Source organism: Giraffa tippelskirchi, chromosome 2 (assembly GCF_054371585.1).
Source record: "Giraffa tippelskirchi isolate mGirTip1 chromosome 2, T2T-mGirTip1v1.2.pri, whole genome shotgun sequence".
In the NCBI taxonomy this organism is placed as follows: domain Eukaryota; kingdom Metazoa; phylum Chordata; class Mammalia; order Artiodactyla; family Giraffidae; genus Giraffa; species Giraffa tippelskirchi.
The window spans coordinates 96,039,079-96,057,889 of NC_137276.1; the positions used below are offsets into that span (position 1 = coordinate 96,039,079).

The 18,811-nt window shown below is 36.8% G+C and overlaps 1 protein-coding gene across 17 annotated transcripts in view; it reads right to left on the reverse strand.

Annotated features, from left to right (window-relative positions):
* ARMC8 (armadillo repeat containing 8) overlaps positions 1 to 18,811 on the reverse strand; it is a 103,398-nt gene that overhangs the window by 48,236 nt on the left and 36,351 nt on the right. For 10 of the 17 annotated variants that reach the window (XR_014077994.1, XR_014077995.1, XR_014077996.1 and 7 more), the window contains 9 exons: positions 15,877 to 15,948; positions 14,128 to 14,270; positions 13,926 to 14,023; positions 10,595 to 10,687; positions 6,963 to 7,043; positions 4,563 to 4,638; positions 4,376 to 4,466; positions 2,687 to 2,747; positions 152 to 352 (listed from right to left, as the gene is read on the reverse strand). Coding sequence is in view for 11 of the 17 variants with exons in the window: in XM_081574107.1 (XP_081430233.1) it covers positions 152 to 352; positions 2,687 to 2,747; positions 4,376 to 4,466; positions 4,563 to 4,638; positions 6,963 to 7,043; positions 10,595 to 10,687; positions 13,926 to 14,023; positions 14,128 to 14,270; positions 15,877 to 15,948 (916 nt within the window). In the remaining 6 variants the exon portion in view is untranslated. The remainder of the gene's footprint in view (positions 1 to 151; positions 353 to 2,686; positions 2,748 to 4,375; positions 4,467 to 4,562; positions 4,639 to 6,962; positions 7,044 to 10,594; positions 10,688 to 13,925; positions 14,024 to 14,127; positions 14,271 to 15,876; positions 15,949 to 18,811) is intronic. The other 7 variants (XR_014077998.1, XR_014077999.1, XM_081574117.1 and 4 more) reach the window with 2 other exon arrangements.

Sequence of the window (18,811 nt, forward strand, 5' to 3'; positions counted from 1 at the left end):
GCAACATCATCTTCGTTACCGAAAGTAAAAGATTTTTTTATTTAAAAGGGCTTTGAACTGTAATTTATCAAGTGGTTCAAAGTGGTGAACAGTAAGAAAATCTTTTTAAAAATCCCTCTCTTGAGCTGCTGAAAAGGAAAAGAAAACATACCCTTTTAATATCAGTGATGGCACTCACAGAGCTGGGATACTTGAAGTAATCAGCAAGCATGGCAATGAGGTGATCAGTAATGCTAGCAATTCTCTGCAGCTCAACATCTGGTTCAATCAGATAGGCGAGTGTCTCAGCTCCTTCAACTCTCTCCTCTAGTAACCTCTCCTTACTGCACATTCGAACCAAACAAGGCAATGTCTGGAAGGAGTGAAATTAATTATTTGCTTTTTTGGTAAAGGGAAAAGCACGATGGAGATCATATAGTAACTAAATCGACCCAATGGTTTTTACTGGGAGTCATGTTTGTAATCAAATATTTCAATAAAGACTTTCAGAGAATAAAAGGATTTTTTTTTGGAATGTAAAAACAAAATTCAGTGCGCATTAGTCATTTACACTGGCACACTAAACTCACATATATTCAAAGCACTTTAGGCTTTTGTGATTGATGAGACTGAAGCTTTATCATACAATCTTACAAAAGACATTCAAGAATCCCTAATATATCACTGCTGATGCTTCTGCCATGTCTATGTATTTATTATACCTAAAATAATTCAGCAGTTTAATTAGGAAAAATTTTGCTTTAGAAAAAGTATGCTATCTTTTCCTTGTGCTCAGTTGCTCAGTCGTGTCCAACTCTTTGTGACCCCATGGACTGCAGTCTGCCAGGCTCCTCTCTCCACGGAATTTTCTGGGCAAGAATACTGGAGTGGGTTGCCATTTCCTACTCCAGAATCTTTTTGTTAATGAGTGTGATGTGGCTGGGATGACTTTCAATTTTTCGTTTAGAGATTGCAAAAACAAAATACAGCTTTAAAAATTCAGTGATCTTCCCATTGCTCAGATTCTATCAGTTCTCCTCTAATCCAAGTTAAATGCACAAATCACAGTTCCTTGGTTCTCCAAAGAACTCCCTGGAATGACTGTGATATCAGTTTTACTTCTGAGGTCCTTTGAAAATCTTGGCTTGGTAATTAACCTACCTTAATATAAAGATAAAGATAGCGCTAAGTCATGTCCAACACTTGCAATCCCATGGACTGTAGCCTGCCAGGCTCCTCTGTCCATGGGATTCTCCAGGCAAGAATACTGGAGTAGGTTGCCATTTCCTTCTCCAGCGGAACTTCCTGATGCAGGAATTGAACCCAGGTCTCCCACGTTGCAGGCAGATGCTTTACTGACTGAGCTACCTGGGAAGCCCTAGGTTCTCATTAAAAATATCCCATGTTTATATTTCAAAGGCTGAAGAATTAAGTTTAAAGGTTGATGTGGAAATAGAATCTGAAACATTAGAATTATATGAAGCTTTCCTCTACAACCACAGTCAACTATGTTTTGTTCTAAGTTCCTATCATAGCTTTATCACAGAGTTCAGCACTTTTGTTGTTCACTATTGATTTCTTATCAGGCTGGTTCCATCTTTAAGATACAACCCTAGGCTTCCAAGAAGAAAGCCTTACTCTTATTTCCCTTTGAATAGTTACCAACATTTATCAATACCATAAAGTCATGGATTATTGAATTTAATGCTCACAACTACTACCCAGAGAAGATACTATTAACCTAGTTTATCAATGAGAAAGAAAAGTAGGGATAGAGCAGTTAAGTAAGGATGTGGAAGCCCTCAGTGCTCTATGCAGGGCTACCTACTTAGGGGTCCTCAGCTCTCATTACATCAACTGTCTGCTTCACCAAAAACTAAAGGAAACATTAATCTTCTTAATGGTCTTTTATCCTTGGGTTCATTTTGAACACAGATAATGAGAGAGTTCATACTCATAAAATGACACACTATTTACAGTTGTTCTGTTCTTTATAATTAATAAGAAGCTTAATGCATTTAATACATTATTATTATTCTCAATAACCCCGTGGGATAGATGAGCAGGAATTACTGCTTCCATTTTCATAATTAGGAATCTGAGGCACCAAAAGAATAAGGGATGTACCCAAGGCTACCAACCCAGTCACTGGTGGAAGTGCTAAAACTCAGAATTCAGGTCTTAGGACTTTTAGGGCTAGTCTTTCATCTGGGCTCTTCTGAGTTCTAGTTGCATCTGACACACCACAATAATGATGATTGCTTTCAAGTGTTATTTACTTATTCTTTCCCATTATGCCTTTTTATTATCTGCCATGAGGGTGAAATTAAGTCTTCATCTGAAGAGTTAGCAAACTGCTTGCCTACAAAACTGTGTTGAAAACAATGAAAATCAAGTATTAAAATATATTTTCTATTTAACTTGAATCTTACATATTTTTATAGTATTTACATCCTTCTGATTACCATAAAAGTGAAAAAAGTTTGACAAGCAAAGATTTACTTTGACTTTCAAAACACATCTAAAACCAATTTTTAAAAACTACAAGTCATCCTGTTGAAGAGCATGATGTTTTAACATTATTTCTTGTTGTGTTCAAATGTTGTAGTGATAAATATGTAAAAGGAAAAAGGAACATCAATATTTATAGTCAACGCTTAAATAGCTGGGTAATTTTCACATTTTTAGAAAGAATTAATTAGCTCACCTTTAATACAATACAGTTGTCATCTGTCCGAATTGCTCCAGCTCTACACATGTAAGTTAAACTGGAATAAGATGGCAGAAAGTAAGTGTTTGCTAGTATTTTAAAACTTAAAAAAAAAACAAAACAAAACTCTACTTGCTTTTAAGATATTATAGAGGAGAAAAAAGACAACTACTCTTACTTATCGTGAGGGAGAAGGTTTTGACACTTTCTTACCTGAGATTTTGTTAATTAAACAAAGAAAACTATTTGATATATGCAGATGGTAAGCCAGATATTTTTTAAATACCTACAAAATTGTTTTAAAATTAAATGGCCAAATGAGTGGATAAACATTAAAGTGAGGTGTTGGGCACACTTGAGTCCTTTATACCTTTCTCTATATTTTTTATGTTTGAAATTTTCCATAACAAAAAGGAAACAATTTTTAAGTAAAATATAAAGTCAACAAAGTATCTAAGTTTAAATGAGGTTAAATTGGGATATTTCAAATCTAAAAGCAGTAGAATTATCACAGAAGAAGCATTTAACTTGTAATACTTACAGCTATACCTAAGATATTAACTAACTAGTCAGATGTTACCAGTAGTGGCTTTGAGAATTAGTTAATGATTTGGTTCTTTTGAAGAACAATTTACTTTCACAATAATATCTGACTTTGAATAAGAATAAAATTACTTTCTCCTCTCTAAGCAAATATTGAACATTAAGCACTTAAATTAATGAATTTCTGTTTTGAATCAGATTCCTTTTCAGGAGGGAAAAAAAATAAAATAAAATACCCCATGTTATGACTTTGAGGGATATCTTTAAACAAGTCAGTAAAATTCCTCACTTATATTGTAAGAGTTAAATTCTTTATTACTGTTATCATTATCTTAAGATTTGTTACTGCATTGTTTTTTGAAGCCAGTTCCATGAGACCATTACCTTACTAACAAAAAGGCAAATGCTGTTTTGAAGACAAAAAGCAGATGAACAAAAAATACAAACCACATAAATAAACAGAAAACAGAAAATTCATGATGCAAGGATGATTCACTGAAAATTCCTCATCTGGGCCAAAATATTAGAGCCATAGCTTCTTAAATATTGGAACTAAACCATTCACTTAGCACAGAACCCTACACAACAGGTATTAAGTCTATCTGGTAATGAATTGATAATTACAGAATTAACATGTATTGAATGCTTACATGAGCCAGGAACTGTGCTAATAAGAAGTTTAAATAACTATCTTACAAATGGTCTCTTTGAGGAATCTTTGTTTTTCTAAAGATGAGGAAGTCACATTCTCTGAAATCATGCCTTGGTTATCAACTTCAACTAATTGTTTCTTTATCTTTACATTCTCCTGACAATACTTGGCATAATCTGTGTTGGTTAAATCTGATCTAATTCTGTATTATTTCAACTGAAATACAAAGAGAAGGGAATGTACTGAAGTAATTTTCTATAGGCAGTCTTAGATGTTATGAGAGTTCTTGTTATGCATGCAAACTGAGTACAAAACTTATAACCATTTAAGAAGATATGACATAATCCCACGACTGTGAAACTTGAAAATCCCCAAACAAGATGGGGATTGAGAGTGAGCTGACTAGGCCGTCCACAGTAGACAGGTAAAGCGCTGCCCCCACAGTAGACAGGTACAGCTGTGTCTTTCTCCCACACCATCTTCACTTTTACCATTTTGCCGATGTCAGCTGCATTTCAATGGGCTTATCCCTCTGTAACATCTTCACAAAAATCTGTGGTAACAACTCTCCATCAACCAAAACTAGAAATAAAACAAATAACAAGGAGTAAGGAATTTTTTAAATCTACAAAGTTCATAAATTAAAGCATGTAGGTGCCACTGAAAGTTCCAGCCTACCATTTACCAGGGTCATCGATACCTGGGGGTTTTCAAAAGCTAAAACTGAGAAGCATTTCAGTGCTTGCATTCGAACCTATAAAAATAAACAAAGCATTTATTTTAATTTTGCAAATATAAATTTTAATCTCTCAGATTCTAAACTCTTCTGAAGAAATAACTATTTAAATCTGCTTAAAGTACTAAAGGAAGGGTTTGAGGGAATAAAAATAAGACTTGTGTATCTGAAGAGTACAGTAAATTAAAATTAATTATAAAAAGTTAAAATTAATTTTGAAGTAATGGAAAAGAAAGAAGTAGTAACTAAAACTGAACTAGATAAATCTCAATCAAATTTAAAAGAATGCTGTAAAAAATACAATGTTGATAAGGCAAAGGGAACTTAATAACAATAATAACTAATTGCTTTTCAAGTGACACATTTCTTCTTCCCAAATTGCAAACCAGAGAACTGAAGAGAAGACCAAAAAAAGTACTCTTATAGTTGTGTATGGCATGGGAAGTAGGGGAAGAGAACAGGAAAGAAAGTTATAAAAAAGTTCAAAGAAGGACTAACTAATTCAACTTTAGAAATACTTATGAATTGTGTTTTGTTGTTTTTGTTTGGTTGCTAAGTCGTGTCCGACTCTTTGCGACCCCATGGACAGCAGCCCGACAGGCTCCTCTGTCCATGGGATTTCCCAGATAAGAATACTGGAATGGGTTGCCATTTCCTTCTCCAGGGGGATCTTCCCAACTCATGGATGAAACTTGTATCTTCTTTATTAGCAGGTGGATTCTTGACCACTGAGCCATCAGGGAAGCCTGTATGAATTATGCTACTTTACCTCAAAACTAGGTTATTGGTCTGGGATGACACCAAGGCTCAAATTCTTCACCATACACAACATAGTTTATTAAGTTGTTAGTTTTCATTCTTTCTGTTCAGTTTTCATCAGATGACCTAATCCTTACTTCTAAGCCTGAGTAAGGTTCTTCTGCGGAGCCCGAGAGTGGCAGGATAGGTAGCTGGGATGTGAGGAAGCCCTGTCTCTCACTTGGGTGATGCTCTGCAGCACAAGCACAAGCCCACAGGTGGAACCTAGAATATGTTCATGACACTTTGTCAGTGGAGCAAACCTTGGCAAGAGTAGTTATCAAAACCTTATTCCTTCCACAACCTGTAACTTGTCATAGTAGATAAGGAAGTCTAGTGTGAAAAAGAAAAGAAAGAAATGGAGGAAGAACTAGGGGAATTAATGAAGCTATAGGATGGAGAAGAAGAACAGTAGATCGCCACCCCAGCAACTGTTTGTTGATATGCAAGTGCTGACTGGTCTCAGCCTACAATGCTTTGTACAGAGCAGAGGAAGCAGTTCTAGCACATACTTCTTACCCTTGCCTCTAGCTAGTTTCAAGCTGGTTCCAGTCCCCATTCCTATCCTTGTAAGATCTTCACCAAGATCTATTAATAACTTTCGATGTCTGGGGTAGGGAAAACATACATATTAGCAGGCCATACCTGCAATAAAGCTAAGGACCACAACAGCAGACTAGGATCAGCATAAATGGATAGAAGACAAGAACGACTGCTTATCTGCTCTAAAGGAAATTCCTACCATACTTAGTTCTAATGTGACACAAGAAAGACAGTGTCCCAATATTTGCTACAACTTACTAGTGGGACAATATGAAATGATCAAAGTTTTAACTAAATGCCTCATGGAATATCATGACACGGCTTACCTGTATATAAAAGATAGTAAAGAAATTAAATTAACACACCTGAAAACCCTTGATTTTTTTTAACTCAAAATACAAAATAGAACACATTTTAAATGTTGATGTATATGTGGGTATATGCTATAAGTTTTGGAGAAGGAAACAGCAACCCACTTCAGTATGCCTGCCTGGGAAATCCCTCAGAGAGAGGAGCCTGGCAGGCTACAGTCCATGGGGTCCAAGAGTTGGACATGACTTAGCAATTAAACTACCACCACCATGCTGGAAGTTTGAGTCAATGTGGTTAAATAAAGGTTTCAAATAGGAAATCAGCCCAAAGTCTTTCTTGATCTAGCAAGAGAGCCACTGCTCCTACATACTTCAAGGTACATGCAACTTTGGCACTGACAACATACCAGAAGAGACTACTAAAGCATCACAGGTAAAAATCAATAGCAATTTATACCACAACCATATCTTAAAAAAGGAAAAAAAAAAAAAAAGGAAAAGCAACATAGATTGTTTTTAAAAGCATTCTATAGGAAAAGCAATGCCTCACAACATTTTACTGGTAAAATACGATTCTTGATCACAATATCTATCAAAGAAACAACAAAATATGTGGGCCTCTTTCCAGACCAAGATTCTAGAAACCAAAAATAAAATACAAAAATATGGCCATAATTTTTAACATCTTACTTTGTAAGATACTGAGGTTAGTAGGTGAGCAATATTCTGAACTGCACCATGGTTAAATAAAATTGTTTGATGATCTGGACCCTGTAAGAAAAGAGAAAATACATTAAGAAGAGTAATAATTCATTCTAATAATACATTTACTTAAATAGAGAAAACCACATTCACTGCAATGTAGAATTTTCAGCTCTACATTTGTATAAACCCATTCCCAAAGAGCAGGATAGACACTGTTTTTAGTCCTGCAAAGGGCTGTCACAGTTTACTTCTCATCCCAGTTCTCTAGAATGGCTCACTGGCCCCTTACCTCCCCAGAGTAAGGAAGGGGGCAAAGAACATTCTGACATAGGCTCTCACATCATCACAGCAACAGAAGCACTCCAAATTCTGCATTTCACTTGCACACCCTTATCCCCTATGCCCAAGGAGACAGTGTCGTCATTCTTACAACTTAAGACTGATGACTTAGTCAGAGGAAGTCTAAAACTAATTAGCTGCAAGAGAAACTGGACCAGAGCCCAAGCTACCTCAACACATCAGGGAGGTCTAAGCAGTGGATGGTGGGAAACAACACTCTGTAACTTGGAAGTAAACATGTTTTAGTTCTCTTTCTCTCTCATTTCTTTTAAAATTACCACTTCTTAGAGTCAGTAGGTGAAGAAATAGGAAAATTCAGGTATTTTATTCTTTACTGACTGACAGAAAAAAAACTAATCAATTTACAGAAGATCTTCAAAGTGACTAAAAGTTAATGCAAGTCTTCAATTTTCCCAGTAGTTAATTCATTTCTTTTATGTCCCACCCATCCACTTAAATAATGAAAAGTCAATTAAAGCCAAGACAAGGATGGTATTTCATGTTTATCATTATTTAGGAGATAAAAGTATAGCACCAAAAAGTAGGCTATCTGTCTGGATTCAACAGAAGAAACCAGTTCCTAGTGTAGAAAAAGAGCTCTCAAACCAGCTTCTCCAATTCACTGTTTAGCTAATAACGATCTTGTAGATGCTCATTCTTTCTTAGACCAAAATATACATCATTTGAAGTGGGAAGATTAGCATTTTCTTACCTCTGAGTAGTAAAAGAGCCATATTCTATTTTACAGACTCCTAAACATTTTACCCATTACTAAGAGTACTTAAAAACACACACACACAGCAATTTTTCTTAATTTCCACACATTTAAAAAATTGAAGTTTAATTGATCCTATACATTTTCTAACTTCTAATCACCACATAATATTCCACAGTTTACTCATGCAAACCCTCATTACATATTTTAAGTAGTTTCTAATGTCTCACTATTATAAACAATGTTTTGTTGAATATTAATAAAGCTGTATCTCAGTGCAGATCCTTGGGGTATGAGGACAAATTCCCAGAGTACAACTCCTTGATATTTATCAGTATATATCCATTCAGAACAGTACAAACTTGCTTTTATAATAACTGAAAATACTGACATTCCCAGGGCACAGGCTTGAAGTGTATTCTTTTCCTACCTCATTCTCACCCATGCATCTGCAGTTATAATTATAGGTACTCCTTATTGGGTACCTGCTACATGCGGGGCCCTGCTCTAAATGCTGTACTTGAGTTGACTCATTTGAAACATGAGTCTCTGGCTTATTCATTATAAGGGTAGCGGTGGAGACTATGATGAGGAAGCCAAGGAAAAGAAGGGTCTCCTAAGAATCTGATCCATTTTTTTCTTACCTATTCATACATAACTAGAATAAATTATGAAGATAAGCCTCAGTTAGTCTTGGCTTACAAATTTTAACATGCTGACTTATATACAGGTAATGTTCAGTAGAACAGCTAAGTGGGCAGGGGGCTGCCTTTACTCCCTGTACTTCACTGCTCTCCCACTGTATTCAGCCAATCTGTTCCCACTTTCAGGTGACCTAATACTAATAGATTATTTTATATTCTTCAAGACATTTTACATATATACAAACAAATACCCAAGTATATTTTCCTCCATTTTAACATAAATGGTAAACTAATACTATATATTTATATATAAAAAATACTATATATAAATACTTGTATAGTTGCTAAGTTGTGTCTGACTCTTTTGTGACCCCATGGACTGTAGCCTGCCAGACTCCTCTGTCCATGGGATTTCCCAGGCAAGAAAACTGGAATGGTTGCCATTTCCTTCTCCAGGGGACCTTCTCAACCTAGAGATTGAACCCGTGACACCTGCATTGGCAGGTGGATTCTTTACCACTGAGTCACCAGGGAGGCCCCATAAAAATACTACATATATACACATATAGTTAGACATTTAGATTGTTTTCAGTCTTGGAGTTATGTTTAAAAATTATGGTGAAACACAAAGCAATTCTCTCTACATAACTGTTCTCCATCACTTACAAAATATTGTACCTTTTAATTCCTCACATTCTTTGTCCAAATTGCAGCAAATATGTTACAAAAGAACCTCTTCCTTCTCTCTGTGGTTGTAGACAGGATTGTGTAAAAACAATTACAATGAAGGAATTAGTGGCTGAGCCAACTAAAGAGGAGGAACTATTATTGTTCTATTCTTATTAAGTCTCTCTTGAATCTCTCCAAATCAACCTGCATGAACCTGGAGTTAGTGAAGCAGTCTCCTCAGGGTAGGAAGTACATAAGCCCTCATGTTCCTAAACTAAACACCAAATAATTGGTCTCAAAATCTGAGTAACTGTTTAGGAAGTGGCAACAATTTAGAAGTTAGGATTTCAATCAATATTATTACTAGCCTTCTTTTGCTTCTTAATAAATCAAGGAGAGAATTTCAAAACTTTAATGATGATTAGCTTAGAACATAAATGTTTTAGAAACCTCTTTCTTTATCTCCCCTGTCCAAAGTATGTAAACTTATTTTATATTGATACTAGTATATGCAAATTTGTAGATCAGTCTTAAAATGCTATTACAAATTTTACTTTGGGCTTGTATGTAAACAGTACAAAAATATAACATTTTTATAATTAATGACAATACAGAGATCATCAGATCAGTTGTTTTCAAAGACACATGTTGTTAGTGGATCAGTAGGGAAATCAATATTGTATTTTAGGCTATTAACTATTGTCACTGCTACATGGGTTTATACATGTTACAGTGTTTCCTGAAGTCTAGTTATATTTAACTACTTAAACTGATGGATAATCCTGAACAGAGCTGGCAAATGCTACTTATCAGGCTAAAAGAAAGCTGAGTTCTGTTAGTGGCATGAGGGTGCTTGTAAATTATAAAAATGTCTTGCATACAGGGTATTTACTGCAGCACTGACTGCACAAGACTGGAAACAAACTAAATGCCCAATGGTAGAAAAAAGTTGAATAAATTATTGTACATCTATACAATAAAACACTATTCATCTGTTTTTTAAAAAAGAAAGAGGAAGCTCCTTATGTACTGATATGGAATATTCCTCAAAATGTTAAGTAAAAAATGTGAGGTACAGAACAGTATGTATGGTCTGTTACTGTTTGTGTCAAAAAAAAAAGAGGGGCAATTATATACATAGGTCTGCTTATATGTGTATAGATTAGCTCCAGGAGGACACACCAAGAAGGCATACCTCCTGAGGGCATACAAGTGTTTACATTATAGAGAACAGTTATCCTGGTTCTTACTTTACAGCAGTGTGAGAAGATCTGACAGATGTACTCCTGGGTGTAGCGGGATCTGCTAAGCAGCGCCATGAGGTGTGGTATCACCGTGGCATCCTGGAGTGAAAGGGAAGAAGAGCAGAGCAACAGGGAACTCAGACTCGGTGAGTGTCTTTAACACTGATTTCCAAGGACAGATACACATGTAAGCCTCTTATCTTAATGACAGTAAATCAAGTCTGTTTAAGGAACACAGCAACACAAAAGCAACATGTAATCAAAACTGTCTAGGCAAAGGAGAAGGAAAAGGGCTTCAATTTTCATGCTTGACAATAAAATACAAGAACAGGAAATTCTCAATTTCTCCCCCATAAACATTCCCACAATAAAACAAAATCATTTCAATAAGACTTGATATAATCTATTCCAAAACCAAAATGTGACATAATTAATAAGATAAATACTTGCTACACAGCTTATAAGGAGGAATTACTATATTAAAATAAAAGTTGACAATTCTGAGGTCTGATGTTATGGAAAGTATATGTAACAGATTAACACTTCTAATAACTGTAGTGAGCTAATGTCAGTCTTCACAAGACAAGACAGTTTATATAATAGCAGCTTCTCACTTACAGCCCACTCTCTGCCTACTATTGACACTTCACAACATACATGATGGTACAGAAGAAAGAAGAATCCACCCAATCTGCCTCAGGGCTCTCCAAAAATCTCCTCTTTTGTGATTTAAACATTGAGAGGATATTTGGCCCAAACCACAGATGGAAAAGGAGGCTTAACTCGGATGCCCTACTCAATGCTGTCATAAGTACTACAGCAATGCTTTTCAGATAAGAACATGAATTGCATATATGTTCTCAGGGGATATTTTGTATGTTTACATCGATTCTATAGGTTTGAAGTAGGACTTATGATTTGGCATTCTATCAAACTCCCAACTAATGGTTGATGTTGCTGGTCCACAGACCACACTTTGACAAAAGACAACAGAGGGCAAGGAAGGAAACTTAAAAGAATACCATTGTTGGGATAAACAAGGTTTGGGGTTTCCCTCAGTACGAAAAGAATGCCCAAGATACATAAAAGCTAAGTAGGAAAATAGTAGGCTATTTTTGTAGAAGATGCCTACAAATAGAATCTTTTCCCCTTGCTTGTTATAACCCTGTGTTGTCATAAGCAGTTTAAACACAAAATGAGGGAATTTCCTGGCAGTCTGGTGGTTATGACTCAGAGTGTTCACTACTGTGGGCCCAGGTTCAATCCCTGGCCACGGAACTAAGATACTGCAAACTGCTGTGTTACATATCTGCAGTTTCTGGTTGATTAAACAAGGCAAAGAACAGTTATATAATTTCCCCAAAGTCACTCATCTGATAAACAATTTCAAACTAGACATTCTGCCCTCTTCAACACGATTGTATGCACGTTAGCTCAGTGCCCGAGTTGCTATGGCAGCTGGTCTCTATACAATCCTACCCACAGATGTCAGTTAGTTACACTGAAATACTACTCTCTGTCATTATCTCACCCAACATTTTTCAGAGTCTCCACAGTCTCTGAGGCATAAAATTGTTTCATAATTTAGGTATCCTATGAAAGTCCCTTAAGTCCCTGTGTCTTAATTTTTCTTGCATAAAGAAGCTAAGTTGGTATAGAACAGCATCCTCTAAATTATGCACCACAATCCATTAGTGGATCATGAAATCAATTTAGAGAGACAGAAGGAAGGAGCTGAATCAGTTGACCGGGGTCAATTCCTTCCCCATTACTGGACTGAGGGTTGGGGAAAAACTTCTAGGGTAAAGAAGATGAGTGACTGGCTTAATTTCTTTGCAAAAATGACAATCGGAAATTCTTAAGTAAACAGACTGATATTCAGATGGAGAGTTCTGTATAGAATGCTGTGAGAATGCTTCCTCAATTTAGAAGTGCTTATGGTAAACCAGTGGTTCTCAAAGAGTGGTCCATGGACCAGTACCATCTCAGTTACTGGGAAACTTGTTAGAAATGCATATTCTCAGGCCCCATCCCACATTGACTGAATCAGAAACTTTGGAGGCAGGGTCCAGGATTTTGTGTTTAATAAGCTCTCCAGGTAATTTTGGTGCATGCTCAAGTTTGAGAACCATTGTAGTAAATGGCCTATGGATTTATGAGGCATGGCTCCCCAAAGAATGTTACACAAATCCTTGAGGCATAAAATCAAGATGCTTCATAATTTAGAGGCTTCCTGCTGTGTGAGATGACCCACAAGCCTCACTTACAGACCTTACGCATCATTACAGGCCAGTGTCTAATGTAGGAAAAACAAACTCTGGAGGCACGTGACACGTCCCTCTCCCTTCTTGCTTTGCCTGTGCCTCTTGACTACTTTTATTCTTGAAGTATTTGTAAAACATGACCCTGGACAAGATCTCTGATAGATATGTGTCCACTTTGAAACTATGATTCTGCGTCTCAGCTCAGAGAATCACAATCAGCATTTTTTAAAATGAAAAAGGATAGAATAGAAGTGAGAAGGCACCACATTTATGCAATTGTTTTGTGAAGACTATCTCAAGATACTCCCACCATCCTGCGCCCCCACCTCCCACCCCCCACACACAGTGTGGCAGTGGAAAATATAATTCTTACTGTGAATTGTGGATAAGAGAGTTTGAAAAATACTAGCCTCGATAATTTTATTAAGAAAGCCCCAGATAAGCAACAGATAAAAATACACCCTAATAATCCCTGAAGTTTTTGAAAACCAATGAATGACACTGAAATCTTTAGATTCTCTCACATGTATTCTCTGATTCTAGCCTGGTAAGTAACCTCTAACAAGTGCTTCTGGTTCACCTCTCCAGCTGAAATGAACAATGATTCCCTTCCTGCACTAAACTATTCTGTCCACTGTCTTGTATATTCTTTTTTTCAAAGATGTGTCCTAGAACAGCTTCTTTTCTCTACATCTCTTCAAATCTTATCCATTATCCAAGACCAGGTCAAATTCTACCTTCTCTATAAAAAGCCTCCTCTACCAGATTTAACCTATAGTGAGTGCATTAAATGTGTTTCCTTTATTTGTACATATTAAGAAATTAAGAAGGGTCTTTACAAGACAAAAAACAACAAAAAACCCCAGCTTATAAATTTCTCAAGGTCTGAGACCTTTCACTGCTTTACAAAGCCTAGAACATTTGATATTTGCAAATTAGCAATTCAAATACTTCTTGAGATTTTTCTATACCATAGTTATCACAGCTAAGATCAGTTATGAGATGCTAAGTAAATCAGAAGTATGCTGTTAGTAAAAATGTAACTTGATGACTGAAAAACACCTAAAACTCACTGTATACAGTAGTTCCTCTGGAGTGACGGGACTGGTGAAGATAGTGCGCAGGCATCGGAGGCAAGCTTCAATGAACTTCAGGTCTGGGGACAGTAGTCCTGTTAAGAGAAAACAGATTTGAGACTCATGCTTTCAACTCATACTTAAAACGCTGCAAACTGATTCTACTTTTTACCTGTATAAAAATGACTTCCTTACATACCTTGCAGTAAGGCAGGGATAATATGGCAATCTAGTAGAGACTTAACATTGTTTTCAGTACCCATAGCAAGACTTCCCAATACCACTGCACATTCAGTTTTCAATTCTGTGCTTGAGGTTTCTTGCTGAAGCAAGTACAATAATCTAAAAAGAAAGAACTTGATAAACAGAAGAGACTAAAAAATTTAAAAGTAAACATTAGCTAAAAGTAATGTTACAGAAAAAGGCTACCAATACAACCCACACACTGAAAATATGGTAGGTGAGTTTACAGGCTGCTAGGAAATGGTCATATCTTTACATAAGCTGTTAATTTAATAAAGCAGTATCAGCAGGGGGGAGAACTAAAAGAGATTTTCTTCTTTTTGAACAACAGAATTATCATATAATCTTAGTGTATCAGAACTTCAAATCTGAGAGCTGTCCACAAGCGATGTCTGTGGAAACAGCCAGCACGACAGTCCACATTATCTGCCACTCCAAGATATGAAGACTCCCAAAACCAAGTGCTGGTGGATCTTAAGGACCCTGAATCAGAGATCAAGAGTCTAGCCTAGAGGGAACACTCAGAGTCCTTGTGCAGCTCTTCAAACAAGGGAAGTTCTCTTCCTTCTCTAGTTCTCCTATTTGGGGCATCAAAAGATCCTATCTCTATTCTAGGCTGCTGCTGCTGCTAAGTTGCTTCAGTCGTGTCCGACTCTGTGCGACCCCATAGACGGCAGCCCACTAGGCTCCCCCATCCCTGGGATTCTCCAGGCAAGAACACTGGAGTGGGTAGTCATTTCCTTCTCCAATGCATGAAAGTGAAAAGTGAAAGCGAAGTCACTCAGTTGTGTCCGACTCTTAGCGACCCCATGGGCTGCAGCCTACCAGGCTCCTCCATCCATGGGATTTTCCAGGCAAGAGTACTGGAGTGGGGTGCCAATGGCTAGCCTGTCAAAAAACTATTCCCCAAATTCCAACTGTCTATAACATATGACTATCTCCTTTATGTTCTAAGGTACATCCTTCATGCTCCCTAAAGCATATTTATATATACTGAGCACTAGTCCCCTAAGAAAGGCTGCTGACAGCTTTACAGTTACCAGTGGTTGATTATAATAAAAACAACAAAACCATTAAATAATCCTACATTAAAAGACAGGAAAGAAAAAAGAGGAGAGAAAAAACCAAAATATTTAAAAATTCTGAATGAAAAATTTATAACTGCACGTAAAGCTTAGTTCTGGGTAGCAAAGGCAAAGAAGCAGTTAAACAATTGTCACTGCCAAAAAGAAGCTTAATAGCTTCATCAGAAGATATGAAACTTTCTACGTTAACTTAAAAGCCAGCAAATTCTAAAACTAGAAAAGCAGGGTTAAAAAAAAAAATCACAACAATTTTCTTTTTAAATTTCAAAAAAGGTTTTGAGAATTCTAATAAATTATTATCCAATCATATAAAAGTTGCCAGAGCTCTGAGGAGACAGAGAAGAATCAGGTAGGCATACACGGCTTATCTATCCAACGTGTCCGTTTATGGCAGGGTCAATGATCTTTCCAAACCTCTAAAAACTATTCATATATTTGCTTCATATTCCACTCTCTGGTACCTTAATTTTTTTTAAAGAGATGCTGCATATACTTCAAAGCATTTATTTGAAAAAAAAAAAGGACAGACAATACAGAAAAAAGATGAGTCTTATGACTGAGAATGAGAACACGTTTAAACTTCGTGTGAACAGCAGAAAGGGGGATGGTAGCAAACTCACCTCGGGACAGCTCCTAAAACAATGAGATTGGCTTTCTGCTTGTTGTTTCCAATTACAGCATTTTTCATGTCTCTGAATTCAAGGAAAAGAGAAAGGGTAAGATGTGTTGAGGTATTAATTTATCTTTATTTTACCGCATATTGGATTGTCAAATACAGATGTTACTGACAAAGTAAAACCCTGATGCTTCTCCACTTGGAATGCTTGAGAGAAGGGACAGAGACTGTATAAACTGTGTAAACCTGGGGCTCTGAAACAGGAGAGTAGCAGTGGAGGGGGAGTGAGAGAGAGCCTGCGTACCAGCAAAAGACTTTCAATACAAAAAAAGCTGAATTCTTCAAAAAACGGCCACCAATCCTTTGAATAAAAAGAAATACAGGCCATCTTCTCAGGCATAGCTCTGGGAGTAGGCAGTAAAAGCAGCCAGCCCAAGGAATGGACCTGACCTTGTTTCAGGGACCATGATTTTACTTCTTTCTTCTTTTTCTGTCTTCTTTGGACTGAATATTTCTGTGATTGCATTTTATCTCCTTTATTGTTTGACTAGCTGTACCTCTTTAGGTTTTGTTTTGTTGTTTTGTAGTGGTAGATTTACAATTTACAATATGTACTTTTTAACTTATTACAGTCTTATACTTCAGTGAACTATAAGAGCCTTGCAAACATACTTCCATCTTCCCATTCATTCTTTGACCTGCTGTTATACATCTTAAAACTAGTTAGAAACAACATGATATATTGTACTATTTTTTTTTTGGCTGCATCATGAGGTTTGTGCAATTTTAGTTTCCCCACCAGGGATTGGACCCATGACCCCTGCAGTGAAAGTACAGAGTCCTAACCACTGGACAGCCAGGGAATTCTCTATATTGTACAGTTTTTGCTTAAACACACTTATCTTTTATGGAGATTTAAAAATAAGAAAACATCTTTTATTTAAAATTTAAAGATATTTATTTATTTGGCTGCACCAGGTCTTAGTTGTGGCATGTGAGATCAAGGTCCATGAATAGGTATTGAACCCCAGCCCCCTGCACTGGGAGCAGAGTCTAAGCCACTGGACCACCAGGGAAGTCCCAGAAACTATTGTTTATATTTCCTATTTATTCACCAGTATTTTTACTCTAGCTACACTCAGATCTCCATTTCTCTGGGAGTGAAACTCTATTCCACAATAAGAGTATCTCTATCAATGACCAGTTGGTTCACAAACACATGGTCGTTCCCAAAGGACAGGCAGAGAAAAAATAAATGGCTCAAAATAAGCCCAGTACTTGGAGAAGGAAATGGCACCCCTCTCTAGTGTTCTTGCCTGGAGAATCCCAGGGACAGAGCCTGGTGGGCTGCCGTCTATGGGGTCGCACAGAGTCGGACACAACTGAAGCGACTTAGCAGCAGCAACAGCAAGCCCAGTAGTAATAAAATGTTTAATAAAAAAAAAAAAACTTAAGGTAATTGGTCAGTAGTGCTATCTTAATATAAAAACACTATGGTTCTCAAACCTTCTTCTTTATGTGGAAGAAGGCATCAGAGCCTTCCAGGGACGTTTCAGATGTTTATGAAGGTGTCTGGAAATTTCTGGCCATAGTTTTAAAACAGAAAGCAGTTTTTGCACAGTCTTCAAGAAAACTGTACTTTTCAGTATTGTACCTGCCTTGTAAATAAAAGGGAGATTATACTTTTTATGAAAAGTTACTTCATTTTGGAAAATCAAGCAAGTGGCACTCATGGTAGATGGGGTCATCAATACCATACCAGTATTAGTCCACAGTTTCAGCTCTTGCTTTCATACCTCATTAAGTTTTCTAACATGATCATGCTTAAGCACTAACATATTGAAACCTTATAAGTTATCTTTCTTTCATATGCCAAAATACATTCCCCTAGTTACTTGCTGAGCATCTCTCCTGACTTCTCTTTTAGGTGGCAGAGCTCTACAACATACAGAAATTTTTTTGTCAACCATTAAAGTTATACTCCTAAAAAAGTCCTGTAATTGGCAAACTATGATCTTACAGAAAAACAGGATTGAAAACCGGGGGTGGGGGTGGGGGTGGGGTGGAGAAGGAGTTATTAAAATCAATGACTTAATGTTATTATCAGCTTGTATTTCCAATACCAACCAATTTCATCAGCATTAAAAACCCTGGTAACGATAATTATAATACCCCTCTCCTTAATTATCTTTTTGATTCTTACAGGAAAGTGCTGCTATGATGTAGTGGTCTGCTGAAAGCTGATCCTCCCCATAAGGTTTTGAATAGCATTTTCACAAGTCTTGAGCCAAACACTGTACTTGTTAGGCTTCTTCCTTTAGCTCAGTGCTTGAGGGCCTTCTCTCTCTCTCTCTCTCTCTCTCTCTCAATATCCCTCAGATCTTCCACATGGTTTATAGGGGATGAGCAGGAGTATTTTGTTCGTTTGTTTGCTCATGAGGACTAAACTAAATGAAGGTTACTATGGTTTTAAGCAAGCTCTGATACATGATTTTAAAATTCATGTGATATAGAAGCTTCACTGAGCAAAACACAGTCAATGAGAGCTTGTACATCTAGACTCCTGCCTCCTTATAGATGCCTGCTGTTTTCTTAAGAGACTTACTTCCCAACTATCAGCTTATAGACTCTAACCTAGCAGTCTGCCATTTTCTTTCTTCTTCCATTCTCTTACTGTGTTCTGCCTATACTAACGCAGCACACTCATTTGTCTGGTAGCTTACCGCTAGTTTATTTTTGCCAGGTGCCGTTCTAGAGGCTCTCTATTATGGAATTTCTAATTCTAACATTTTCCCAGATTTCTCCCCATTCTTCCTAAACTGAGAAGAAATGAGTGTCCCCAACCTTATAAATACAACCCAAATATCTGAAACCATGCCAAAGTAAATGTTTTTATAGACAAAAGCAAAGAAAACTCCTCCAAAACCAATTTTCCAATT